The 26,285-nt window shown below is 47.2% G+C and overlaps 4 protein-coding genes across 5 annotated transcripts; 3 read left to right on the forward strand and 1 right to left on the reverse strand.

The window, feature by feature from the left end:
* Positions 1–785: 785 nt before the first annotated feature.
* si:ch211-155e24.3 (C2H2-type zinc finger protein) lies at positions 786–5,236 on the reverse strand. The gene is made up of 6 exons (XM_030363550.1): positions 4,821–5,236; positions 4,593–4,711; positions 4,232–4,328; positions 3,827–3,948; positions 3,425–3,521; positions 786–2,118 (listed from the first exon to the last, which is right to left on the reverse strand). The coding sequence occupies exons 1-6, from the start codon at positions 5,032–5,034 to the stop codon at positions 1,091–1,093; spliced, it is 1,677 nt and encodes a 558-aa protein (XP_030219410.1). The 5' UTR covers positions 5,035–5,236; the 3' UTR covers positions 786–1,090.
* A 1,517-nt stretch (positions 5,237–6,753) lies between these two features.
* si:dkeyp-68b7.12 (uncharacterized) lies at positions 6,754–17,450 on the forward strand. The gene is made up of 15 exons (XM_030363324.1): positions 6,754–6,848; positions 7,435–7,824; positions 8,402–8,504; positions 8,630–8,774; positions 9,060–9,142; positions 9,278–9,385; positions 9,791–9,909; positions 10,179–10,350; positions 10,645–10,742; positions 10,860–10,931; positions 12,162–12,694; positions 12,830–13,238; positions 13,615–13,775; positions 14,639–15,306; positions 15,417–17,450. Exons 2-15 carry the CDS (start codon positions 7,737–7,739, stop codon positions 17,050–17,052), a joined length of 4,395 nt encoding a protein of 1,464 aa, XP_030219184.1. The 5' UTR covers positions 6,754–6,848; positions 7,435–7,736; the 3' UTR covers positions 17,053–17,450.
* A 55-nt stretch (positions 17,451–17,505) lies between these two features.
* Positions 17,506–20,408, forward strand: LOC115548501 (zinc finger and SCAN domain-containing protein 22). Its single transcript, XM_030363194.1, has 2 exons — positions 17,506–17,902; positions 18,155–20,408. Exons 1-2 carry the CDS (start codon positions 17,620–17,622, stop codon positions 19,033–19,035), a joined length of 1,164 nt encoding a protein of 387 aa, XP_030219054.1. The 5' UTR covers positions 17,506–17,619; the 3' UTR covers positions 19,036–20,408.
* Positions 20,409–21,987: 1,579 nt separating this feature from the next.
* On the forward strand, positions 21,988–26,049 carry LOC115548499 (zinc finger protein 775). 2 transcript variants are annotated; one of them, XM_030363192.1, is made up of 4 exons: positions 21,988–22,498; positions 23,111–23,686; positions 23,970–24,725; positions 24,931–25,465. In XM_030363192.1, the coding sequence occupies exons 1-4, from the start codon at positions 22,243–22,245 to the stop codon at positions 25,185–25,187; spliced, it is 1,845 nt and encodes a 614-aa protein (XP_030219052.1). In that variant the 5' UTR covers positions 21,988–22,242; the 3' UTR covers positions 25,188–25,465. The 2 variants fall into 2 exon arrangements, with proteins under 2 accessions (XP_030219052.1, XP_030219050.1); XM_030363190.1 differs by having other exon boundaries at positions 21,994–22,498; positions 24,926–26,049.
* The last annotated feature ends 236 nt before the right edge of the window (positions 26,050–26,285 follow it).

Consider the following 26,285-nt stretch of genomic DNA (forward strand, 5'->3'; position numbering starts at 1 on the left):
CAGGTTCCCGGTGAAAACCAAACGTAGTTTGCAAACTACAATATTACAGCCACACTGTTATTCTTAAGAAAATCTCTTATTATTAGCCTATTTCAGGGATGGGCAACTTTCATGATAAACAGGGCCACATTTTTCATCATAACCATCCGTAGGCCACATGACTGCACACTTCAACTAAACGTGAGCTGAGAGAAGCTACACAATTTTGAATTTGGTAGATATGATTTCCTGTATTCTGGTGCATTTTGGGGATGGCCACTACCTAAAAAATCATCCAGAATCATAACCTGTGTACGGTATGTTAATTGAACCAACATACATTCATTTCATGTTTTCCATGCTCAAACAGCCACATGAATGGTCAGTATTTTTATCAGTGCAAAGGGCTCACATACATCATCATTCAATGAAGTCAAAAAACTGAAAAACAGTGGCCCAACATTAAGTGCAACAACTCAATGAACTCAAACCCAACAAGCAGTTGTAGTAGTTGTAGTGGCGACTTAAGTGGATATCTTTAATGACTGATATCGCTTCTAAGCAAACTAGACGCATGGGTTTGCCTTCGAATTCTATGAATTCTTCTCATCTTTCTTGACCGAGTTTTCTGTAAAACATTTACAAGATTTACAAAACAACTTTGCATTTGCCACCGCTTTGGTCTTAACGTTCCCTCCCCAACTTGCTGCGTTTGCCACCATTCACTCAATATCAACCAGCGGCTCAGCTATGACAGTTACTCCATCACTCCCCCCCCCCCCCCCCCCGGAGTAACTACAAGTAAAGTAAGCACACGATTTTAATCCGGCCTAAAGTAAAGGTTTCAAAATACAGGTACAGAGGGATATTGATTGTATCGGATCATGGCTCTTTGTAGCTTTCGGCATGTACTACAGATATATCAACATAATTGCACATACATCTGTTATAAATGTATACAGTAAATCGAACACTGTCACTTAAACAACCCAACTTACAAATTCTGAAAAACATTACAACTTTAGCATTTCATCTCGAGGACACCTCGGAGCTTCGAGTCCTTTCTCCGTCCACTCCGCCCGCCCCCGGCCCGCCCCCGGGCCGCGCGGGCTCAGTGGGCCGTCTTCTGGTGGGACTTGAGGCTGGAGCGCTGCGTGAAGCACTTCCCGCATGCGGCGCACTGGTGCGGCTTCTCCCCGCTGTGCACCACCGCGTGGCGGATGAGGTTGCACTGCTTGGTGAAGCTGCGGCCGCACTGCAGGCAGCTGAAGGGCTTCTCCCCGGTGTGCCGCCGCAGGTGCTCCTCCAGCTGGCAGAAGCGCACGAAGCTCTTGTCGCAGTACGTGCAGCAGAAGCGCTTGTCCCCGACGCTGCCGCTCCTCCAGGACATGGCCCTCATGCGGGCCTTGGCCAGGGCCACGTTGCCCCGGGAGCCGCCGCAGAAGCCCAGCGGGTTCCCTGCGGCCGACGGGCCCTGGCTGGCGTCGCTCATGTCCCCGGCGGCCGCCATGTATTGCTGCTGCTGCTGTAATTGTAATTGTTGTTGTTGGTGTTGTTGTTGTTGTTGTTGATGCTGCTGCTGCTGCTGTGCCGGCGGATGGCTGGACCCGCTGTGGTGAGCCTCGCCGTGCACGTGCGCGTGCGCTTGCTGCAGCCGCTTGTAGCTCAGGTTCCTGGCTCGCCGGCGGGCCCGCGCGGCCGTCAGCCTGCTCGCCAGGTGCAGCTTCCCCGCCGAGTGCCCCGGCGACCCCAGGTCCACGCCGACGTAGCGGATGGCCGGCAGCCCGTGCTTGAACAGCGAGGGACCCTGCTCGTACTCGGGGCGCGCGGCACCGAACAGGAACCCCGGGTCGCCCGAGCTGCCGTCGTCGGAGCTGCGGTCGGCGGGCGCCCACCGCTGTGGCTCCGCCTCCTCCTCGTCCTCCGGGAGGAAGGCGCCTCCCGAGTCGAGGGCGCACGCCGCCGCCGCCGCCGCCCTGTCGGGCTCCTCCCGCTTCATGGCCGGGTGGGTCCGGTCGTGCAGCAGCTGCGGCGCCGTTTGGCGAGGGAAGGGTTCCGGTGCCGTGGGGTCGCTCAGCAGGGGCGGGCTCTCGGAGGGGTAGTGCTCGGGGAAGACGTCGGGGGTGAGAGGCCTGCTGCCTGGACAGGAGGGAGAGGGAAACGTTCTTACACAGTGCGCCGAGTTGGGGTTAAAGGTGACCTGTTACCCCACCAGGTGTGAGGGCGATTAGCCGCTAAAAGCCTTTTTTGAAAATCTTCCTCTTCTGACATCACTAGTGGGCGTGTCCACCTAGATGTGTGCTAGATAGATGAGCAACGCTTGCTTCAGTCCACTGGGTAGGCTGGTAGACTGATCTATCCAGCACACATCTAGGTGGACACGCCCACCTGTGATGTCAGAAGAGGATAATATGGCACCTTTAAGAAGTTTGCACAGGCTCCGGTCAAAAGGGAAAATTGACCAGACAGATTGATTCGCCAGAGTAAAACCGGATGGTTATGACATTTGTTGTGTAGCCCGACCGATATATCGGCAGGCCGATATTATCGGCCGATATTAGGCATTTTTCAAACTATTCGGTATCGGCATTTATAATGCCCGATAAATGAAATTAAAAACAGTTTGTCCATCAGAGGGCGCTCTAACGCCCCAAACCCGCTGATTTAGGCAGAGTGAATGACGGAGATCGACGGAGATCATCGGTGTTGTTCATGTGTGCACGTGTGTTCATGGTAAGTTGGCAACTGTCACGAGACATACATTGCTTGAATAACAATTCAAAAAACAAATAAATGTGTTTGTTTTGTTGCGCGTTTCTGGATTATTTATTTTTATATATATATATCGGCCGATATATCGGCATATCGGATTTTTAAATCACAAAATATTCGTTTCGGTATCGGCCTTAAAAATTCTATATCGGTCGGGCTCTAGTATCTACCCTCAGAATTTCTCATCATCAACATGTGGAAGGACTGTATAAAAGGTAGGGATGCACCGAATATTCGGCCACCGAACATGTTCGGCCGAAAATGGCCCAAAACATAATGTTCGGTTTCGGCCGAAGGAGTAAAAAGGCCGAACATAATACACCGAACATTTTCATTTATTAAAAAAAAAAAAAATAGTTTTACTCATTTATTTAAAGGTACATTGTTCTTAAATTCTTGCTATAATGTCTGCCCGAATGTTAGAAAACGTTCAGTATTAAATAAATATTTTAATTTTTTTATTCATTTACAAATTATCAAATTTGTAATTGATTCTTTTGAAAAATTCAAAAAAAAAATTAAAGCAAAATGAATGAAAAACATTAAAAGCCACATTCGGTATTCGGTTTCGGCCAACTGTTTCAGTATATTCGGTTTCGGTTTCGGCCAAGAATTTTCATTTCGGTGCATCCCTAATAAAAGGGAAGGGACAAAACAAACTCCTTTGACTCACTTTGCCCCTGATGGCCGCTGTTCCACATGTCTTCCTCTGTGCCCTCTTCTTTGATGGGGAGGACGTCCATCTCGTTGCCAGACTCCAGATCTCCACGCTACAAATAAAATACAACATTGAGGAAAACGATCAACATTTAGCCCGCAGGGGAATACATGGAAACGGGTTGATGAATGACAGAAAGTTAACAAAAGTACAACACAACACACACAGACTGCCTTTCACGTATTCATATATTACATTATTATGACACGTTATAGGTATGGCTAGGTGTAATGGTCTTAAACCCGCATGTTTAAATGAGGGATTAATACATTGATATGTGTTTATAATTAATGATTAGTTAATGAAACGAGAAAGATGAGAGCGAGATGCATCAATAATCATGTGAATGATTTGTACCTGCAGAGCTTGCATCTGCTCAAGTGTCGACTCTCGGCCCCAAGATACCAGATCCACCTCTTTGTGGGAAATGTCTTTAACCAGTGGAGAACATATCTCGGTAACAGAAGAAGTGTCAAAGCCTGAAGAAAACAACAAAACAAACCAAGTATTTACCTTTCGAGAGCAAAAACACAGAAACTGTTTTTTCACAATAGCGTGTAATCGTTGACGAAGCCATCGTGAGCATGACGAATACGATTCATGAAATAGGCTAAGTTCAAGCGAGTTGAGAATGAGCTGTTGAAGGATATATAACCATGGGTAGTGTTTACCTATACTATCTCCCCACTATAACATTGTGTTTAGGTCAAAGTAATCAAAAGCCAAGTGTCCATCAATTCAATTTAACTCCTGTTGACGCACTTTGCCCCTGGTTTCCGTGGTTCCACGTATCCTCTTCTGTTCCCTCTTCTTTGATTGGAAGGACGTCCATCTCGTTCGCAGACCCAAGATCTCCACGCTGCAAAACAAAACTAAATATTGAGACACCGACATTATATAGCAAACGCTGGTTAACAGGATGTGGGAGAACACAACTAAAAGCGTCAATGAAAGTAATGATGAAACAAACTGAATTAAACCATTGCAGCTTTACAAATCCTGTAACTAAACGTATGGTGAGGCATTATTGCTCATTTCAAGTGGATTAATGCTTATGAATGCTTTATTACCTCATTACTGTTAACCCCGCCCCCAAGAGATGACACTCATCGATATTGATTACCTGCAGGGCTTGGACTTGCTCAATTGTGGACTCTCTGCCCCATGACACCGTATCTGCCTCTTTATTTAAGACGTCTTTGGCCATTGGAGAACATATTGCTTGAACGGAAGGGCTAAAACCTGAAGGGAATAACACACGAAGAAAGTGTTTACCTTTCGAGAGCACACACGCACACAAACAAACACAACAAGGCGATTGTACACAGCCTTTGAATGCCTGTAACGATACCTTTTTTCTTTGCTCGAATCCTCGACCTTTTGAGCTCTGCCTCCATAACGTCACACTTCTTTTTAAGGACATATATGTCACTCTGGCTCTGAGAAATCTCCAGGCGTAACACTGCACAACTGTCGTCCACACGTCTGTTTATTTCAGCGACTGCTGCCTTGGCTAAAATCTCCATGATGGACACCAGCTCAGTCTGAAAGCTGCAATTCTCCATCTTGTTACGTGTTTTTCTCACAATAACGACACTTGTATGCGGTGATAAAACGTCCGAAGCAGGATGAATTGTTATGGAGTAATAATGCACAAAATATATATTGGTGAGGGGAGACTGAACTGCGTCCGAAGCGGTACAATGGTACGGAGCGGTAGGCGTCCAGATATACACAAGAGTCAAAAAACTACAGGCTGAGGCTACGCCTGTCCGACCCCTTGTGATGACGTTGCATCGATACCGTACGTTGCTAATATATCCGCAAGGCAAATGCTCCTCATTTCGACATTGACTGATCAACCGATCAATCAATCGCGTTGGCGGTAACAATGCTTTTCTGTTGGTTTTCAAATGGTTTCAGTAATTTTAGTAGCTGCACCAGCAGAACTCATTGTCAGCAGCTCTCTAGATTGTAGTCCCACAAATCTGATTTGAGATTAAAGGTGCTGTATGTAACATTGACCCCGAGCGTTTAAAAATAGGTACTGCAGTCCAAAATCACATGATTGTCTCTAGCCGCCCCCTCCTTCCAAGCCTTGACGCGTATGCAGGTTGCAACTTGCCAGGTTGAGGGTACTGACTTCAAGCTCAACATTACATTTGGAACCTCGAGATTGTGTTGTGTTTTTGAAAATGTTGTGTTTTTTCAAAAGAGGAAGCGTTTTTTGAGGTCAAGTAGAATCTAGAAAGAACAATCTCAGTTGATCAACTTTAAAATCAAAAGTCTCATGCTACATTTTAGTTTTGACTTATCAGGCTGCTGAAGGTGGGAATCTGAAGGAACGTCATTTTAAACACAATTCAGGCTGCAGCAGAAATCTGTAAATTAGGTTCTGTGAGGAATTCAACCCAACGCTGTGTAAACGGGCCAGTGTGGAAAATACACTCATTAGAATCATCTTCTGAAAACCGTGATGAGATTTCATCAGTAGGAGCGAAGCAGGAAACAAGACGTAACTCCTGCAAGCCCCCCCCCTGGCAGTTGTAGGTTTCCGGCACCAGACTGCGCCGGTCCAGAAGTTATACTACCACCCAGTAGGACTGCAGGATCCGGAATGATCCAGACTGTGGTAAATAGGGCTCATGGACTGTTAAAGATCTGCCCTCACTACTTCAAAATGGATTCATTCATTATCTCATGTTTATTATCCTGATTCATTGAAAATTAGAGCCGTTAAGAGCAATCAAGAATAGTCCATATTGCTGATGATCAAATCATTTAGAAAACATAATCTAGATATAGAGTGTGATATCATCTTTTGGAAATGGCCGATACTGTTTGCCCATTTGCTGATTGGAAATGCTAAAATACACTGATATTGGATTAGATATTGTTTGTGCATTTAATGAAACTTAATCATTCCATCTCAAGTGTTACTGTAACTGTAATATATACAGCATGATATTTTATTAGATATGAAAACAAAACCTAGGACCACTTAAGGATCAATATCAATCATTAAAATTCAATCAAAATGAATCGGTTTCCTTCTTTTAAGGTCAAATAAAGGCCCAAAAACGGGTACGATTTGAGAAAATACATTCTTTTGGAGAGAGGATGGTCTGTAATAATGTGCTATATACAGAGAGAGAGAGAGAGAGAGAGAGAGAGAGAGAGAGAGAGAGAGAGAGAGAGAGAGAGAGAGAGAGAGAGAGAGAGAGAGAGAGAGAGAGAGAGAGAGGGAGAGAGAGAGAGAGAGAGCGCATACAAGGCAAGCAGAGATACTCAGGAAGTCAGCAGGGGAAGTATAGCGGTTTCTTGCGTCACTGTTTTTTGTGTGTTGCTGCAGCCATTTGTATGCTGTTGCAGTGTGAAGGTAGGTAAATGTTTGTCTTCTGATGATCCTTTCAACTGTTCTACTTTTAAACTTCTACTAACGCTCATTAGGTTAATAGGTGAGAAGGGGCCGAAACAAGGGTAGGTAGAGTCAGGTGTGGCAGAGGAAAGACGATTACAGAGACGTTCATTAGTTATCACTTTATGTGACTCCATTTCCGCTCGCTAAACATTGCAGACCTGATCATAGCTCATGCTAGGCTTCCGGGATAGTCAAAATCCCAAAATGGCAGTAGGCTGACAGGCTGTAGGGCATACAATTGGCAGCATGATGGAGAGATGTAACCTCCCTCAACCCCCGGTCATAGTTAATGGTTTATTTAGGTGTTTTTTTTATATACTTCTGCATACGCCCTGGGAGAAAAGGAAACGTGATTGAATGGATAGGAACTTGGTTATGCAGCAAAATAGGAGAACTTGGTAAGGGTGGGGTCTGCCAATATACATTTAAATGAAAGCAAACTTTTAAAGTTGAGTTTGCGTTTTCACCCATTCATTCAATGCTGTGAAGTTTGCTGCATTTGCATGTAGATAACCAGTACTGTTATTTGGCTCTGAATTTATAGGTTGCACCTGCGCCGAAAACAGGTGGACCACAGTCTCGACACGACTCAATTAACGCCCTCAAACAAAGAAGTGTGCGTATTTTGACGTCTCGGCGGTTGCACCAGATCACCACCACAAGAAAGCAGTCCAACCCCCTGAAGGATGTGAGACAGTCTCGGGTTCACTTTAAAACCCACCGTTGCTGGTTGGATTCTGCCAGGCGTCTAGGGGGACACAGCCACTCCCTACCTCCCTTTCACCCACCAACGGAGCCCCGTGGCCTGGATGTGAGCAGAGCTGCGGCCGTAGGGACCAGGCAGACATGCGGAGAGCCCGGAGGAAGGGGGCCAGTAAGGAGAAGGTGTTCGGCTGCGATCTGCAGGAACATCTGGCTGCCTCCTCGCAAGAGAGTGAGCAGCTCTGGGGCCTTCCGCTCGGTTCCCTTCCACTCATTTGCATTACGTTTACGTTTAGGGCGCTTAGAAGACTCACAATAAGTACATTTGTCAGAAGAAAGAGAACCAATATATTGTTGTTGTTTCAGTAAGGATATTCAGAGAACCAAATGCCCAGCACTAACTTCTGAGCACTCTTCTCTTCATTTTCTTTTTTAATCAAGAGAAGCATATTTTGCACAAATGTGGAGGTTTATTTGGTGAGGCTGGACCAAGGAGGCAGGAAGTGATGCATTTGTCACTTGACGTTAAGGAGATCTAGCTAACCATGCACAAAATAAGGATAAACGGAATAGAAAGTACTGATAGTATTCCTCTGCTACTCTATATAACCCACCCCCGATTGCAAATAAGCTTTACATTTTATTCCCTCTCAGAGAGGGAAATTAAATATTGTACAGCTACAACCTGAATGCAAAGAAGCCAAATATATATATATATGAATGGCTTTTTTCCTTTAATCTCGACCTGAGATGTTTCATATCATGTGTTGACTCTGACTGTGTGTCATCCTCCGCCCACCCGTCCACAGTTCCTCGCGTGCTAAAGATCTGCAGTGAGTTCCTCGAGGAGCACGGGGTCGTCGACGGCATCTACCGGCTGTCCGGGGTCTCTTCCAATATACAGAAACTCAGGTGCGTCGGTGTTGCAAATGTTCCCTGTGTGGCTTGTCCCTAATATGAACGAGGCAGGTGATCTGTAACTGTATGTCGACATGCATTGGACGCATGATGTGAATGTCAGTACCTGTGTCCACCAGGAGTGAGTTTGACAATGAAGCCAGTCCGGACCTCCACAAGGATTTGTACCTGCAGGACATCCACTGCGTCAGCTCCCTCTGCAAGGCCTACTTCCGGGAGCTGCCCAACCCACTGCTCACCTACAACCTCTATGACAAGTTTGCCGTGAGTGATCAACATAGCTGTCTGTTCGTCTGATGGCCAAAGCAGAACACATACAGTACGTGTAGACGGTGCCCCTTAGTCCGGGCCAAACATGGGAGGAGGATGTGCAGAAAACAAATGAAACCAAAAGAAAAAAAATACATTTAAAGGAAACGTGAGACACGTTTGTGTAACAGAAACAAGTATGCACAGAAATTGTTTGCGGTTCACCAAAAGTTGGACCGAAACAAGGTTGAACATGGAAAATGAATCCCGGTGACTAGAAAACAAACCGTTTCTGCACAGGAGGCCGTGGCCCTCAAGCTGGAGGAGGAGAGATTGGTGAAGATAAGAGATGTGCTCAAGGAGCTACCCGCCCTTCATTACAGGTACCTCTTTACATAGTAGAGACAGAGCATGTCGAGTGAGAGTGGATGCACATTTGAAAAGGGGTCACATTAGTAGGTGTCTTATTAATGTCAGTGTTTAAACTCCATTTGTGTTTGATCGTTGCCTCCTGTGAGGACTCTGGAGTTCCTCATGTGCCACCTTGTGAGGATGGCTTCCCATTCCGCCGAGACCAACATGCACTCCAGGAACCTGGCCATCGTCTGGGCCCCCAATCTCCTCCGGTTGGTTTAACGATGGCTTTAACTTAATATTCAGACGAATAACACAGTATTCACAACTAACTGGGGGGTGGGGGGGCTGGTTCAAACCTACTTACAGATGGGTGGACGATCAGAGGGATCTGCGGTCACGGAGTGGTCTGTATCAAAGCCCTGACCCCTTTGCTTTGATACGGGTTTAGATGTTGGAAGAAAAAAAACACACGTTGTGGAAACGGAATTCAATTGTGGCTTCTTTAGAGGGTCTGGATCACATTAACATAACTGATTGACTTGAGAAAAAAACAAATGATCTGATCTGACGGTGACTCACCTTATTGGACCTACGTTTTATTGGACCTAAATCTGACCTAAATTACCTTTTTTTTTTTTCTTTTTTTGTTAAATGTATATTGTGTGTGCGTGCAGGTCCAAGGACATTGAGAACTCCGGGTTCAACGGTACAGCCGCCTTCATGGAGGTGAGGGTGCAGTCCATCGTGGTGGAGTTCATCCTCAACCACGTCTCTCAACTCTTCAGTGGAGAAGGTATGTGTCCGGACCCCCGACAAATAGACGGTATTCTTCCGGCGATATTCCAAGCATGGGCCATGAAAATTACGGGTTTAGTGTCGGACTTTGTATCACATAAAATGTGCTCAAATATATATTAGGTTGTTAGAAAAAAAATCTTTCAAGGTTTATCTTGGTATAATAGGATGCATTTCTTCGTGTGGACTGATATGTGTTTCGCAAGCTGACCTTGAGGTTCCAGGGATGGTTTCAATCTTTTTTTCTAATGTAACTCTGTGTTCCAGGCGTACCCCAGGATAGGCGGGTTTCTTTGCCCTCCCCAACTGCAGCGTTTGGTCCGGAGGAACCAATCCTTCGGGAGCTTCCTGCAAATATGGCCCATTACGGCCACATAAGCCCTGGGGATGGTCCAATTGCCATGAGACCCTACCATGCGATTATTGAAGGCACTGACAAGTATGTAGATGACCCATGTGTATTACAGTATAAAAGAGATGAGGGTTATCTGTTCACTGATGCAACAAAGCTTGCATCTTTGTTGGAGCCCATCCTAATCTAGCAATTATTCGCAAAGATTAGGGTGTATGTGGATATTTTGCAACCTTAGTAAATGCCAGCATGCGCGCGTGTGTGTGTGTGTGTGTGTGTGTGTGGTGTGTGTGTGTGTGTGTGTGTGTGTGTGTGGTGTGTGTGTGTGTGTGTGTGTGTGTGTGTGTGTGTGTGTGTGTGTGTTATCCTTATCCAAATAAGGAGGAAGGGGTCTCTCAAGGGCAGGAAATGGATGTCCATCTTCAACATCGGGGGACGATTCCACGAACCGTGGAAAAGGAGCAAGAGCAGTCAAAAAGGTAATTCAATGAGATGTGCTGATATCTATCAGGCTTCTCTGTGCAGCGGTAGAAGAGGACAACCAATCCAACTTCTTTAATCCTACATGTGGTTTTTCATGTGTTTTTCTCTAACAGAGAAAGACAGGTGTTCATTGAGGCCGGCCAGAAGTATGGACTCCCTCAGCATTCAAACGTATACAAATGAAGGTACAGTTAAAATACAATTCTGTTTCTGGTGTCTCATGTTCAAACAGGAAATTAATCTGTATCTTACCAGAATATAAAAAATAAGTTAGGGAGCACCGGTCTACATTTGTAATGTAAAACTCTAACCTTGTTTTTATTGGACTCAATAAAATAATAGTTTTTCTAATCATCAAGTGGCGCTTGTCCACTTCCCATCTGGTTGGTTAAACTTTACTGGATGTTGCTTACGTTGAGCGAGGAGATAAACCTTCAAATACATGTGTATATTCATTGTGTGGAAACAATCCGTTCTTGTGTGAAAGAAATAAAGAACATATGAAGAGGTTGTTTAGGAAAATGTTAGCTTTCACCACACATGTCATCCGACTATTAACAATGGAATTGGAATACATTTTATGCCTACTCTCTTAAACTCTTCAATATGAGCTGTGACATGAATCATAATCTTGGGCCATATAAGCAAATTACCTAGTCGGCCAGAGAGTTTGCAACATCCTCTTTGCATGACGAAGGTATTACCTCACAGTATAGTGTAAGAGCACATTTAAATGATTCCTTCAAATTATATTTTGGGACATACCATTGTCCGAATCCTCTAAATAAATAATAGTATTCAAGATTGTGGACCACTTCCTACGGGCACCGGATAGTTGGCATGGGCAAAATGATTATTTAAACGGTTATGTCATATAGTCTGTTACATCCTTTGGCAGGGAATCTCAGGTGTCTGGCCTCGCCCCTTTGCTTTAAAATATGAGGTACGCCCGCAAATGGAGCCTTTTAAAACACCAGAAGGTCTCAGACGTTGGCGGTGCTCGGAAAAAAGCTAATTTCTTTAGTATTAGCCTACGACGCCGCTCGAGCATTACACGTGTTTGGTTTGAAGAAAAATAGCCCAAGCTGCCTCAACCACTATGAGAACGTTTGAGGCTCAATCAATATAAGCTTGAGGGGAGACGAAGCTCTGTTAGTTTGCACCTTTTATTTACGTGACCATATTTCTGTTGTATGTTAAAAAAAAAAGTTCAGTTTTGGGAATCAGTTCTCGTCGTTCACATTCGGGATTTGTTCGTTCTGACCGAATCGTTGTGGAGTCGCCCATCCCCACTGGATGGTGACGTAACACCTCTCTCTCTCTCTCTCTCTCTCTCTCTCTCTCTCTCTCTCTCTCTCTCTCTCTCTCTCTCTCTCTCTCTCTCTCTCTCTCTCTCTCTCTCTCTCTTCTTTCAGCAAAATGTTCAGGATCCAGGCACCCTGTCCAGCACCCCTCCGCCATGTCCAGGTCCGGGGCCGCCCCCAGTGCCTTGGCCGGCGGCGAGGCGGCGCCCCCTGCTGGTGCCACGGGGGGCAGCGGGTACGCCGTCACCTACCGACGGGGCACCGGGGTGCTGAGCGGGGGCGGCGGGACCCAGGGTACCTACAGCTCCCTGGACCCCGAGGGCCTCGGGGCCGGCGGGGCGGGGGGGGGCGGCTCGCCGGGGACCCCCTCCAGGTCCCCCGGCCAATCCTCGGCCAAGGTGGGCCGTCGGGCGGCCATGCATATCTCCGAGCCCCACATCGTCACCGTGCCCCTCCACATCACCTCCAACATGGCCCTGGTGGTGCTGCAGGGGGGCGGAGGCGACCGGGTGGTGCATTGCGGAAAGGACCGGGACGGAGGAGACCGGGCCGACGGGAAGGAAAGAGGGGCTGGGAGGGGGGAGAAGAAGAGGAAGGGTGACGGAAAGAAGAAGGAGCTAGGAGGAGGAGGAGGGGGAGAAGGAGGTGGAGTAGGAGGAGGAGGAGGGGAAGGAGAAGGAGGAGGAGGAGGAGGAGGAGGAGGAGGAGGAGGAGGAGGAGGAGGAGGAGGAGGAGAAGTCATAGGAGAAGGGGGAGAAGGAGGAGGAGGGGGAGGAGGAGGAGGAGGAGGAGGAGGAGAAGGGGGAGAAGGGGGAGGAGGAGGAGGAGGGGGAGGAGGAGGAGGAGGAGGAGGAGAAGGGGGAGAAGGGGGAGGAGGAGGCGGAGGAGGAGGAGGCGGAGAACAAACTGCTGTCACAACAGAGACATTGGTGGAGGACGAGACAGTTGGACAGAATCACCTGGAAGCAGACAAGAGCGGTGACAATTGGAAGCCAGATGTGCAAAGTGGTGGGGAAGAGGAAGGAGACAGCGAGGAGATGAGCGAAGACGAGGGGGTCCTGGACGATGACCAGGTCAAGCCTGTGGAAAACGATGGAGGTCGGGTCTCTGATGGAGAGCCAGATGCTGAAATTGTGAATTCTGACCTGCACCAATATGTTCCTGAAGACACTGACGATGAATACATGGGTAATTCAGAAAGCTGCTATTTGTTATGTATGAAAGCTGTGACATTACTAGCGATGCTTATTCTACAGATGCATTCATTCTCGTGATAAGCATTTACTTAGAGTTTCGCACACAAAATATTTGCACGATTGCTGCCATCTAAACTATAAGCTATAAAAATTATAGTCAATCGGCAATTAAAGAAATACATTCCACTATTGCGTGTCTAAAGGTCCGACAATTTACCTTGACTACTATGTATTAGGATTTATTTTATGTCATCATAGTGGATCTGCAGTGGATCAGTGCCCGCACATTTCAACTTCATCATCTTTAGGTGTTATCAAATGTGTGCACAATGATGTCAATGTCTTCATTTTGATTTTTTACCTCTCAGATATGAGGGGTGAGGGGTTGGAGAACCTGGACCGCCGCTCATCAGAGCTGCCCGGTGTCCAACGCGTCCCTGGACCTGAGGGGGAGGCCCACGAGCTCTCGGGTTATGTTCAGGAGAGCTTTGACTTCCTGGACCACATCGACTGCAGCGTCTCGAGCCAGGTTTGTGTGGGTCTCTGCGCTATGGGTGACCGCGATCTCCTTTCATTATTTAGTCCATAATCCAGGCCCTTCACCTTTAAAGGTGGTGGGTGTAATAATTCACTACAGTATGCTGAAAGCCACTGGCCCATTCACTCGGAGGTCTAGTAGTGCTTTTAAACTACTGAACATATATGAATATATCATAATCCAACAACTTACTTTACTCATCGACAGACACTTACATGTCATGGCTAGGTGGTTTGGCAACAGTGCTCAGGATGTGCGTCCTAATATTCATAATCGGTGCTGACATTGTTCTGGTAGATAAAGGGGAAAGAGGATTTCACCGCTAACCTCTTGTTAGAGGTACAGGTAACATCAAGCTGCTGGAATACCAGTCCCTCGCCAACCGTCATCCCTAGATATACATGGGGCTTTTACACAATGTTTGTTTTGTGTGGTGCTTTGTTGGATCCTTTGCATGTCAAGTGATACGGATATGCCTTGTATTAATGCACATGCAGCAGTGGTGTGTCCACAGTTATCTGCTAGGTGTTTACATGCTGATTTTGGCTGATCTGAAGGCTTCGATATTTACCAAGGCCATATCCATCTGACAGCGACTCTGACAACTCAAAGGACAACATGCTGAAGTTAAGATTTCAGAGGGTCACAGAGTGCAGAGTACAGTCTTCCTTAGGTTTATCATTGGTGGATGACCCGAATGAGACCCAATTCAAGACGCAGAAAGAGCAGTTCAGACGTTTATGTGCAGACAGGCTCCAGACAACGTTCCGGCCCATCCCGGATTCGGATGGGATAGATCGGGCAGATACTTACTGTATTTCTATATTACCCCTCCCCTTCCCCTTCCCCATCAGGTGAACGAGTTCTCCGTGGAACCTCCCGCCTATGAGGACGATGAGTACGAGGACATGGAAGCTCCCGGGCTGGCTCTCTGCAGCTCCCCCCTGGCGTCCAAGGAGACGGAGCCCTCGGCCCACCGCCCGAATCGACACTCCGAGCCCAACCCCGGACCTCCGCTGCCCCACCAACGCCAACCGCCCTCGCAGAGGCTCTCCAACAGACAGATGAAGTCCCTCAGCCTGCCCTACATGAGCACCTACTTCTGTCCGCCCGAGTCCTCCTCCGAAGACGACGAAGACGACGACTGCACTGCAGACGATGAAGACGATGACGGTTGTTTTGATCAGGACGGCGGCGAGAATGAAGAAGGGGACATTTTCTACAAGAGTCTCCCCTCTGGTTACGCGTTCCACAACCTGAGCTGGACCGCGCCAGATGGTCCCGACCCCTCGCCCACGCCGGCGGACCACTGTGTCGACCCCTTTGTTGACGAGGAGTCTGGCCGCCCGTTGCAGAGCTCCGAGGCCTCAGCGCTCGAGGCCATGGGCATCGCAGGAGGTAGCCGTGAGACCGGAAATATGGAAAATGGGTACGCCTTGACGAGCCTTACTATGGAGGATAGGGAGGGTGAAGAGGGGTGCCGGGAAGAAGACGGAGCACGAACGAACATGCCAAATCAAAGGTAAGCTGAACTAATACATCTAGCCAGTCACATATATGTTTTTATTTTTGCCTCCCATAATAAAACCCTCACCTGATAATCCTCTCTGTGTCATCCTCTCCCATTTCCAGAGTGGACACAGGAGACCTCCCCCTCCCCCTGGTCCATACCAGTCGAGCTGCAGGTGGATCAGAGCCCCCGTCCCCCGTGCCAGAGCCCGCTGAGGCTTTGGGCCGCTCACTGCCAACCGAGGTCCCCACAGGCAGCGAAGCAGCGGCGGAGGTTGGAGTCGAACGGGGCGACGTTCCCCACAGGTGTGTGAAAAACTCTTGGAGTGGTTCACTTGAGGTGGCGTCGCCTCCTCCTTCTCAGACGGAGACTTTTGACTTCCCAGATGGAATCATTGATGGGTTTCCAGAGTTTTGCGAAGAACTGCCAGAACCCCCGTCAGACCTCTGTGTTTGGGAAGACGAGGGAATGGACAGTGTTCAGGGAGAGTGGAATCAGGTCGGGAAAAAGACAAATGACGTAGGTGAGGTGATCATCTCCGGAACTCCGGATGAAGAGCCCGGGAGAGTGCCTGCGTGCAAGAGAGGTGAAGGGCCAGAGGCTGATGTCTGCACGCTAGCCCACAAAGGTGAAGATGTTCTGTGTCAAATGGCACAACAGCCGGTGGAGTCCAGCGAGAGTCCAGTTGGTTCTCCAGAAGAAATAGAAATTGCACAAAGAGAGGGAGAACAGCAGTCTGCAGAAGGGGGAACAGACATTCAGGTTGTGGAACTCCTCGATGTTCATGATTTGGACGAACGAATGAAAGAAAATAAAGAGGAAAAGAGGGTCCAGAAAGACGAAGCTGGGATCCCAGAAGCACCGAAAGAGGAGTCCGGGGAAGTGTTTGACGAACAAGCCAGCAAAGACAAAGGGAAAAGGGAAGATTTAGAGCCAATAGAAAGTGATTCAACAGAGGAAAGTGTACCGAACGATGAGCAGGACAGAAAAGATGGTAAAAACCAAGATAAACAAGAGAAGTTGTCCGTTTGTGGAGACGGTAAAATTATCCAGCCCTTTGGCGAACCAGAAGCTCCTGAAAAGGAGAGAAAGAATGCAGGAAGCCCCCAAGAGCATTCTCAACCACCGGTGAGCATGGACAGAAAAGCCGAAGGAACAAACACAAGTCAACGAGACATGCCAGAGCCAGAGCATCACGCGTTAAAGGAGGGCTTAGAGGGCCACTCAGGAGGGGGGTCTGAGGTAGGTGTCGGTAGAAAGCTGGTCATTTCCCACCAATCTCCTTCTAAAGTTTACCAAGTCCGGTCGGTGCCGGTCGTGCCGCCGAAACCCCAGCACTGCAGGCTAACAGCACTGAATCTCCGGCAGCAAGAGCAGCAGCCACAGCAGCAGCAGCAGCAGCAGCAGCAGCAACAGCAGCAACAGCACAGGCAGAATAGTGAGTGCAGGATCCCAGACAGGGAGCGAGAATGGAAAAAGGAGACCCCACTAGATGACATTTATGTTGGGGAGGTGGAAGCAGTAGAAGAGGGTGTGGATGAGAAACAAGGGGAAGCAAAGCAGAGGAAGGGGCTAGCCGTAGCAGAGAAGCAAAGGAGGAGTAGGGACTGGGAGGATATCACAGTGAAGGATGCCAGCGCTAAAAACAATCCCCTCAGTATGTGTTTTGATGAGGCGGTCGCCAAAGCGACCATGCGACGAGAAAGGGAGAGAGAGAGCAGTGACAGGGAGAGGCAAAAGGATTGGGGATATGAATGATGCACTGTAATGCACGGAGCCAACTGTACAACATTTTTTTTTAAAGTTGTACAAGTTGGATAAGAAACTCATTTTTATACAATATGGTCAAAATTGTAGGTGTGTGTGTGTGTGTGTGTGTGTGTGTGTGTGTGTGTGTGTGTGTGTGTGTGTGTGTGTGTGTGTGTGTGTGTGTGTGTGTGTGTGTGCGTTTGCGTGTGCATGTGTATGTAGTGATGCAAAACGGCTGCTACATGCTAACCCGTTTAATAAACATTTAAATAGTTTTATTGATTTAACAGAAATTCAATTTTTGACCTCAAGTATTTTTAATAAGGCTAACTTAATGTAAGAAATGTTTTTATACCCTGACAAATTGATAATTATTATTTTTTTCAAATAAAATCCTCTTACAAGTATTTGTCTGTCACTTTTATTATGAACATTACGGTCGCCTCCTACGCTATTTCCGTCCTTCATTTTTCCGTACGTCAACAAAATAAGGCAAACCCAGTGCCGGACAGTTTAACAAACATATATGTTTTTAATCGACAGGTGCTTGTTTGACGTTTTTAATTCGTGGACACGATGTCTTCCCCTTCACATTTTAGTGTACAAATGTCGGCAATAATGGATGTTCTGTCAAAGGCAGCAGTAGCCGAAATTACCAAGCTGGTCGAGGACGAGTCCGTCGTACTACGACTTGAAATTAGTCAGAGAGACGGTGAAATACTAGAACTCAAAAGAAGTTTGAGACAGATGGAAGTGGATCTTTTTGAAGCGCAAGAATCCATCGCTAAAGCAGACGCCTCGAGATGTCCAGAAGAGATCAATGCGTTTGGAGAGTACGGGCTTCAAGGTAGAGATAAAGGTAAGTCCCACAGAGTACATCCTCAGTGCGTTCAGTTCGGCCATCCTAAAGCCCGTTCTATTTCAAAGTAAGACAAACCAACCCAAGCTACCCTTAGTTCAACATTTATGCAAGGGTTCAATGTCAATACAACAGTCAAGCTGATTAATTAACAAGCATCCCGTTTCACTAACCGCTAGTCGGGGAACCATTCCAGCACTCTCTATTTCTCAGAGGAGAGAGTAAACCACATTTGCTTTGTTTGTTTTGCAGTTGAACATGATTTTAGTATACCCCTCGGAGCAGAGCAGAACCACATCCATGAGCAGATGGACCCGAGAGTGAAGATCAAGTCTGAGCCGCTGGACGAAAGGGATCAGCCTCCACTAATGAATCCAGTCAATACAGAGCTAGCAGAGATCGATAAGTTGGCCTTTGACCCTGAAGAGGACATGGTCTCTCCCTGGCCATCCAGCGCTGTCTTTGAGGACGTGTCCGTCGAACAAACCCATCCAACAGATCCCGCTCAACATGGAACAACGACCCACTGGAATTCGGCCGGAGCACCCAAGCTTTGCGGCGCGTCACTGATGAAGGAAGCGCCCCAGGTACCACCAATGTGCACAGGAAGTACAATTTTGCCGTCTAACACCTCAACAGAATTCCCCTATTTGTCCGGCGAGGGCGAGGGCGAGGGCGAAGCCATGCAATGCCGGCGTCTCATACAGGCGGGACTCCTACCAACAGACCTGCAAAGGTGGAATTCCGTCGGCAACTTTTTCGGGGACAACGCCCCCAGTAGAAAACCCTCCATGGCGGGGAAGATGGCGAGAGGTTGGCGAGCCAATCAAAAGCCTCCACAGTCCAGCCACAGTCACTTCCTCCACAGGACTCAAAAGCCCTACAAGTGTCAGGAGTGCGGCAAGTCGTTCACGCAGCGGACCCGGCTGAACTCGCACCAGAGCGTCCACACGGGGGAGAGGCCCTTCAGCTGTCAGATCTGTGGCAAGCTGTTCTCCCGCCAGGACAACTGCGTCCGCCACGAGCGCTTCCACAGCGGGATCAAGCCCTACAGGTGTGAAACGTGCGGGAAATGCTTCACGGCCCTGAGTAACGTCAAAATACACCAGGAGATCCACAGACGAGGGCAATAACATGCCGGGATCGAACCCGGGTCGCTGCGATCAGGACTGAGGCTTTATGGTACGTGCGCCCCCCCCCCCCCCCCCCCCCCCCCCCCCCCCCCCGGTGAGCCACCTGGGGGGGGCCCCACTGTGTGGAACTCGGCCCGGCATCAGGCCTTCCCGATAGCTGGCCCCGACGAGAAGCGTCAGACTATTAACTCGATAAACTCGGGGAACAAATCACTTAAGGGCTGATTATGGTCCCTCGTTCACGCGACGCAAAGGACCACGCAGACGCTTAGTGAACCTGTTTATGGTTCTGCGTCGGGTTTTAGTGAGCGGACCAATCACAGCCCTCGCTGCTGCGTCCCCTCAACGGAAGGTTACGATTTTTTGGGGGCGCACGTCCGGCCCTTGTGGTGGACACAAGGAGGGTCCGCAAGGACATAAGGGGTCCGTCACCCCCTTGCGTTGCGTGAACGTGGAACCATAAAGAGCCCTTTATGGGTCTGTAACCCCCTTGTGTTGAGTGATCGTGGAACCATAATCAGCCCTTTACTCTGCGTTTGTGCTATTGGTTTATTTATTTATTTGTTCTTATTGTAATTTGCTCCTGTGTTTTAAAAGTCATTCACATGACCAATATTTGTAACATTTAATTAGTTTAAGGGTTATGTATTACACATAATGAACAATGCAACAAGCATGTCCTTAAAGGTTGCGTCAGCGATTCTAGGCCAAAACATAAATGATCACATTCATCTGATCTTTCCTCACGATCCACTAGCTTCCCGCCCAATAAGCAGGCAGTAAAAAAAAAAATGTTTGCGCTGCATTTATGATAGTTTTTACTGGATGCACGAAACACGGAAGAGAGGGGCGAGCTGGCTCTGTTTGTTCGGGATCTCGCTTCAACTACCAACAGAAGAGACGTCGCCCAACATCGCTGACGCAACCTTTAATATGTACGTTTTTGAACGGCCCTTAACTAAACAGTTTGGATAGGGTTCGAATGCTCAACTACGATAGCGCCGTCTAATACTGTTAAATTAACGTCACAGGTAGTACATATTAAAGAGACGCTGTTGAGGCAAACTACTACATTTGATCTGACTCTACACCCCTATCCCCCTCTCCCTCCACAACTCCATTACAAGCTAAACTTTGCATTGTTTACTAGTGTTATTACACTGACCGGACACTAATGCAAAGTGTATTCCACGTTTTCATACAAACATACTAGGATAATTTCAGACTAAATAGTGAGTGTGAAAGGCCCCTTAAGGTCGATGCATTAGAGTTTTGAAGATATGAGGGAATTGTGTATTAGCCTCTTGTTTTGCTTGATGTATTCCACTTTTTCTACCAGTAAGCATTTTTTAAATAAAGTGATTGTGATGGTGTTCAACGCGTTGGTGCCATTTTCTGGTACTAGTTGGTCTCCCGAATTATGTAGCCTACATAAAAGTAAAACGAAAGGTAGGCAAGACAATTCAGCACAGAAAGGATTATTTATTGAATGTATACCACCACATGCTTTTGGATAAAACAGTGCTTAAATAATAACATAGTACTAGATGTGATCTGAAAACCAGTTGATCTTTAATGAATTGATTGTTTATTTAAACCTAGCAATAGTCAGCTTGCCAGAGTCTCCATTATTCTCTTGCCAAAGAAGAATGGATGTGTAACATTTAAATGTAGGGGGACAACTAAAATCATGTATTCTTTGCAGCATTGCAGACACTTGTGAAAAGCCATGTTTAATTATGCCATCCCACTGTTTTACCTGTTATCAGGTAAGGCCCTTTTAGAATATATCTGTGCTGTATCAGAGGTGAGTTTACAAGAACAGCCTAAAGGTACGGCCACACTGAACGCGTTACGCGCGAACAGTTGTACTCAAAGAAACCCAGTTTGATTGGGAGTTAATTCATGAATTTTCCTTTTTCTGGCATTGCCTGAGTTGGAATGCCAGCCAGTCAAAGCTGTTTTTCGTGCCACCACACGTCAAACAAATATAAATACATATAAGTAAGCTCGATTTTGAAAGTCTCCAGCATAAATAAGCCCACACCTCCCTCCAGGTAGTGATGTTATGGTTTGCGTCGAGGCATCGGGGCGTGTGTCGAGTACCTCGGCTCCTCCCCCCAGCGAAGCTCGTATCGAGTAGGATTCACATAGGCGAAATGACGTAGCGCTTGACGTTCGATGCTTCATCTCGGGCTGTTCCGCGATATGGGTTCACAATTGGCACATCATTTACAAAAAGAAGACACTACCCAGTTCCAAGATCACTTTAATGGCTATTGAATTAATCCTACTCATTCTCAGTCATCATGCAGTTTTATTATTACAATTATTAGTAGGCTACTGTAGTTGATAAGACACTCTATTTTGCCCGGGATGTCTTAAAATCTTTGTCAAATGATTTATTTTCTACCATGAGCTCGGGAGATATTTATGAACGGCACCCTCACACGTATCACTCAAATGTTTTGATGTTGTACGAAGCAAACATATCACAGGAAACTATTTCTTTCATCATAATTTTATTCACCACTAGGTGTCCCTATAGCGTACTCATTTGAATCTTCGAGTTCGAACCACTTTGGTGGTTAATCTGACTACGAGGCTTTGACGTTTCATGAGGCATCATCTCGGCACCACTACCTCCAGGCCTTCTGCCAAAGTCAACCACAAAGCACATCGCTAGCTTTAGCAAAAGGTCTGCCTACTACAGTTAAAGCTTTGTTGTGGAAGAGTCCGGTCATGCGCAATGACGACAGGGGTAGAGTGTGGCCACTGGCCATCCAATAATTCAATTCAGGCCGAATAAAATGACTGCATTTTTGATAGAGCATTTGATTGTATTTCTGTCGGGAATTCCATGACTTCTAAAGTCATGTTTGAAAAAAAAAAAAAGTTCTAAAATAACAATACTAGTTTTTAGTTAATTCTAGGCTTTTGCTGCCCGTTTGTCTGTTATTAAGGTAATTACGTCATATCCGTAGAACGGGAGGACCTCCTCGCTTGTTCAGCCATGATTCAGTGTGTGTGTGTGTATGTTAGCGTGTAGCCTCTTATAAGCTACGACAAACGCGATAGTATCAGGTTGTGTACCTTCTATTTGTAAATGGGCTACCTTACTTTGGTCAGAACAAGAAGCTGGACGCCTTTGCAAGGTAGCCTAGAGCGGTGAAGTGGACATCTCGGCATATCCTTTATACGTATACTATGTTGAGTGTCGTTAACATACGAGCTCAGATTTCCTCTGTTATCGATGCACTGTCCAAAGCTGCTGTTGCAGAAATTGCCAAAGTTGTCGAAGATGGCATGGTGGTGTGGCGTTTGGAAATATGCCAACGCGACAATGAGATCCTAAAGCTGAAAGACAACATCGCCGTTCTCAACAATGAGCTGAAAGCAGCGACTGGGGGTCAAGATCGAGGGATGATCGTTCTTACTGAGGATGAACGACCAGGGAGTGATGGTAAGGCGTAACGTTACAATTCGACGTAGTTTTACTCCAGAAAAGGCGTCTGGTTCGGAATAATTTTGATGCTGAGCAGTCAGATTGATTCGTTTAACTTTAATTGCAACTGGAAAACATCTTGGATTGTTGTTTTTAAATACAAGAGTCTAGACCTTAACCTCTACGTCCACAAGGAATGTATGGATGTTGGAGTATGTTAGCTTGTAAACTGTAGTGAATGTAAAAGGTAGGCAGGAAGATATTTAATCAAGCATCTGCTGGTAATCAAACGTTATTTCTTCTATTTTTTTTTTATGTTGGGTTTACAGGTGCCTTATGCATAAATAGCCATTTTATTTACTTATAAGTCTGCCAGAATATTGAATTGGAAAATATTAACCCCCAGAGGCGTCATCATAGGACAGGTGTTGCTCATAATACTAGCAATCGGTGTGATCATTTTATGTACTAGAGCGCTGGTAGAAGTCAGAGCCTGCACCCTGTTACTTAAAAGGAGCTGACCCCTAATTAGCGTTATGAGACACAGTCGTATTGGTCCTACAATGCAGCCTCTTATTAAAATGGCTTGGAGGTTGGTTGGCAAAATACTGTACTATGTTTTTTTCACAGTCGCCAATGATGCCTGCAATGAAAATGTGCTTGACAAGGACCCAAGCAAAGGGTCCACACCTGAGGTACAAGTCAAGAGGGAGCCTGGAGAGAAGACCGTCACCGACGCTAGAGAGGCCCTGGCCCAGCAGGGAACAGAACAGACCCGCTTTGAAAGGGAATCTGGAACGTGGAGAGCAAACTCCATGTACAACGCAGCTGGACTCGGTACTTCTGACTATCTGGGTTTGGCAGAGGGCCTCCCGCCTGGTCCATCGGCTCCCACAGGAGTCGGCAGCTCGTCTGGCGTTGTTGTCGGCTCAGGGGCTGTACAGCAAAACTCTGCTGCCCGTGAGCAGCTTGCTTTCAGCTATTATCGTAACAATTACAACCCGGTCCGGTGGAGGAACATTAAGAGCTTAATGTTTAAGAGGGGCTTCGCCTGTCTCTACTGTGGCAAGAACTTCAGCCGGAGGGCCCACCTCGAAAGGCACAAACTGATCCACACTGGCGAGAAACCGTACGTCTGTGAGCTGTGCGGTCGGCGATTCAACCAGAAGAGCAGCGTCAAGGAACATATGAAGATACACCAAAAGGGTAGGTTGCTCATGTGTGGCTCAAATGTGCACAATCTGAGACCTGCTTGGTAATTGTTGGATTGCTGTCACGGAGCCATCAATATCTATTTCTCGTCAAACCTTAACATTCTGAGGTTCTCTTGTCTAGAATAGATTCATCTTTTTAAATTGTCGTTTCACAAAGAAAATGTGTCCTCCTTAAGATGTCTGCCTCAATCATTATGTTATTATGTTCGATTGTAGTCTAGTTATTTTGTGAGGTCAGTTCTAGAGATGCCCTAATGAATTTGGCACATTTACAGGTCTTCAGCTCAAACCAGAAATACAAGGCACAGCTGAACATCGGCAAGATCCTGAAGAGAAATTTAGTGCAGACACCCCCCATGCTGAAATTGGGGGCCAGTCTACAGTTAAAGATGAGCTGCTGCATGAAGAAGCCCATCCCACCACAGGTTTTCCAGTGAAGTCAGGACCTGAGGTGAAAGTGGCAGCCCAACCCCTGAACCCATGTCCGGGGGGAAGTCATCCAGCCAGGGAGGCCAGCGGGAGCCCGGCGGAAGACGTCAAGGTCTTCGATAGAGACAGAGAGTTGTGGCTGCCGGGGCCTCATGTGAAAAAGAACCCAGGCACAAGCAACGGCGTCATGGGGAGGAGCATGCCCTCTGGGTCGGGACACGGCTCCTTACATCCTACTACCCCACGGGAACATTTACGGCCCTTTAACATGTCGGTGAAACCGTACCGAAGTCCGAGTGACAACGCCACTTCGCTGACGCGATATTCGTCGCCGGGGTCGTTCGGTGAGACGGGGATGTCGGCAAACTTCAACTGCATGCCGTGGCAGCCGCACTGGGCACGGAGGAACCCCTCCTTTGAGCCGGCCAAGCCCAAGAAGTGCTTTGTCTGCCCGTTCTGCTGCAAGGTCTTTGAGCGCAGCGGACACCTCGAGAGGCACGTGAGGATCCACACGGGCGAGAAGCCGTATGGCTGCCAAATTTGCGGGAGGTTCTTCAATCAGAAGGGCAGTCTGAAGATCCACTTGAAGACCCACAGAACTGGTTAGTGTGTGTGTGTGTGTGTGTGTGTGTCATAAGTTCAAAACAAACACTGAATTGAACAAAAGTTAAACAAATCAAAAAACCAAGCTCACATTTTAGCCCTAAATACATACGACTACCCCAAAAAAGCATGAATGATGACGGAAATGTTGCTCGACTCATGAAACTAATTTAGATGTTTCTCATTTTATTTTGTAAAGAACAGAGCATAGAAATGTTGGAGGCGCTGCAACAGGAAGGCAACCCCCAACCCCAGATGATCGCCGGTACGTCCATGTCCGGACCGCCCGCCTTGGGGGGCCGCATCCCCGACTCGCCGTACGACGCCGGCCGCGGCGAGCCCCCGGTCACCGTGAAGCTGGAGCCCGAGACGGACTACGTCCTACCGCCGGGAAACGCCCAGGGCATAGCAGACGACGCCAACTTCCTGTGGACCTCGATCATCGAGGACGGCGGCCATAGCCTCTCGCCGCTGGCGTCGACGTACAGCGCGCACGCGGCGAGCGTGGTGTCGAACATGGTGAAGGACTGGTTGGGCCCCGGCAGCGAGCCCGGGGCCCACGGGTCCCAGGACAAAGAGGTGCCCTCGGTGAAGGGCAAAGAGGATATGGAGATGATGCTGCAGGAGCCGTATACGGGCATGGACCCTTCCCAGGAGGGCGCGTCGCCGTTCGAGGTCCCCGACCTGAACGCCCTGGACGAGGGCTGTGGCGGCGACGGGGACAAGCAGAACGGGTTCATCTGCTTGACCTGCGGGACGAGCTATGAATGCTGGAGTAACTTTGAGAGCCACCAGTGCAAAGATCCCAGTTAGTAGATTGATTTGGCAAATCCTGTTTTTCTATTTAAAAATGACATTAGTTGCGTAGTTTGCAACGATGATTTGTTTTTTTAATATTGCATATTCAATACTTTATAGTGCTGTCGACATGTGCAATTTCAATTTGAGTCGTTAAGGTGGTCCTTCCTTTTCTTTTGGGGAGAATTCTGACACAGGCCCCTTAGAAGTCATGGGAACCGGGGCCTTGTTCAATGTCACATTACATACGTTTGTGCGTATGTAAATACTGCCTAGGTGTTGTGCATGAAATTGTTACAAAAGAAGGAAATACAGTCCTTTCCGAGTGGTGTCCTATGTTGCACAGTTTCTCTGTTGATCTGCAGCTGTCATACGGTAGCCCAGACAAATTAAAGTGAATTTGAAGATGATTGTGTTGAAACATAACCTGGGTTGTCTGTTAAGCTCTTTGAAGTTTTGACCTTTTTTCTGAAAGCTCAATTTTAAATTCAAATATTTAAGATTAAAAAAGGAAATGATAAATTATTTTGTCGATCACTTTGTTGTATGTTGCTGCCTCATGCAACGTCTCTCAATTATGGGTAGCCTCTCTTGAAGTATTCCGACTATTTCAAATTTGAACCACCCACATATCTGGAAATTATGAATATAGGTATGAAACCATTCATCAGAAAGAGTCCTTATATGCGTGCATGATGAATTCAATGCATATCTTCAGAAGCAGTAATAAATTAGCGTTAATTTAATTGATAATTGTATGC

This window comes from Gadus morhua, chromosome 8, assembly GCF_902167405.1.
Source record: "Gadus morhua chromosome 8, gadMor3.0, whole genome shotgun sequence".
In the NCBI taxonomy this organism is placed as follows: domain Eukaryota; kingdom Metazoa; phylum Chordata; class Actinopteri; order Gadiformes; family Gadidae; genus Gadus; species Gadus morhua.

Coding starts and splice junctions, on each gene's coding strand:
- si:ch211-155e24.3 (XM_030363550.1), bottom strand. CDS start 5,034: ATGGAGAATTGCAGCTTTCAGACTGAGCTGGTGTCCATCATGGAGATT. Junction 3,949..4,231: donor CCACGGAAACCAGGGGCAAA/GTGCGTCAACAG, acceptor TGTTTTCTTCAG/GCTTTGACACTTCTTCTGTT. Junction 2,119..3,424: donor CAGCGGCCATCAGGGGCAAA/GTGAGTCAAAGG, acceptor CCTCCTGTCCAG/GCAGCAGGCCTCTCACCCCC.
- si:dkeyp-68b7.12 (XM_030363324.1), top strand. CDS start 7,737: ATGCGGAGAGCCCGGAGGAAGGGGGCCAGTAAGGAGAAGGTGTTCGGC. Junction 9,143..9,277: donor CTACCCGCCCTTCATTACAG/GTACCTCTTTAC, acceptor GCCTCCTGTGAG/GACTCTGGAGTTCCTCATGT. Junction 10,743..10,859: donor GAGCAAGAGCAGTCAAAAAG/GTAATTCAATGA, acceptor TTTCTCTAACAG/AGAAAGACAGGTGTTCATTG.
- LOC115548499 (XM_030363190.1), top strand. CDS start 22,243: ATGTTGAGTGTCGTTAACATACGAGCTCAGATTTCCTCTGTTATCGAT. Junction 22,499..23,110: donor TGAACGACCAGGGAGTGATG/GTAAGGCGTAAC, acceptor TTTTTTTCACAG/TCGCCAATGATGCCTGCAAT. Junction 23,687..23,969: donor TATGAAGATACACCAAAAGG/GTAGGTTGCTCA, acceptor GCACATTTACAG/GTCTTCAGCTCAAACCAGAA.
- LOC115548501 (XM_030363194.1), top strand. CDS start 17,620: ATGTCTTCCCCTTCACATTTTAGTGTACAAATGTCGGCAATAATGGAT. Junction 17,903..18,154: donor GCTTCAAGGTAGAGATAAAG/GTAAGTCCCACA, acceptor TTTGTTTTGCAG/TTGAACATGATTTTAGTATA.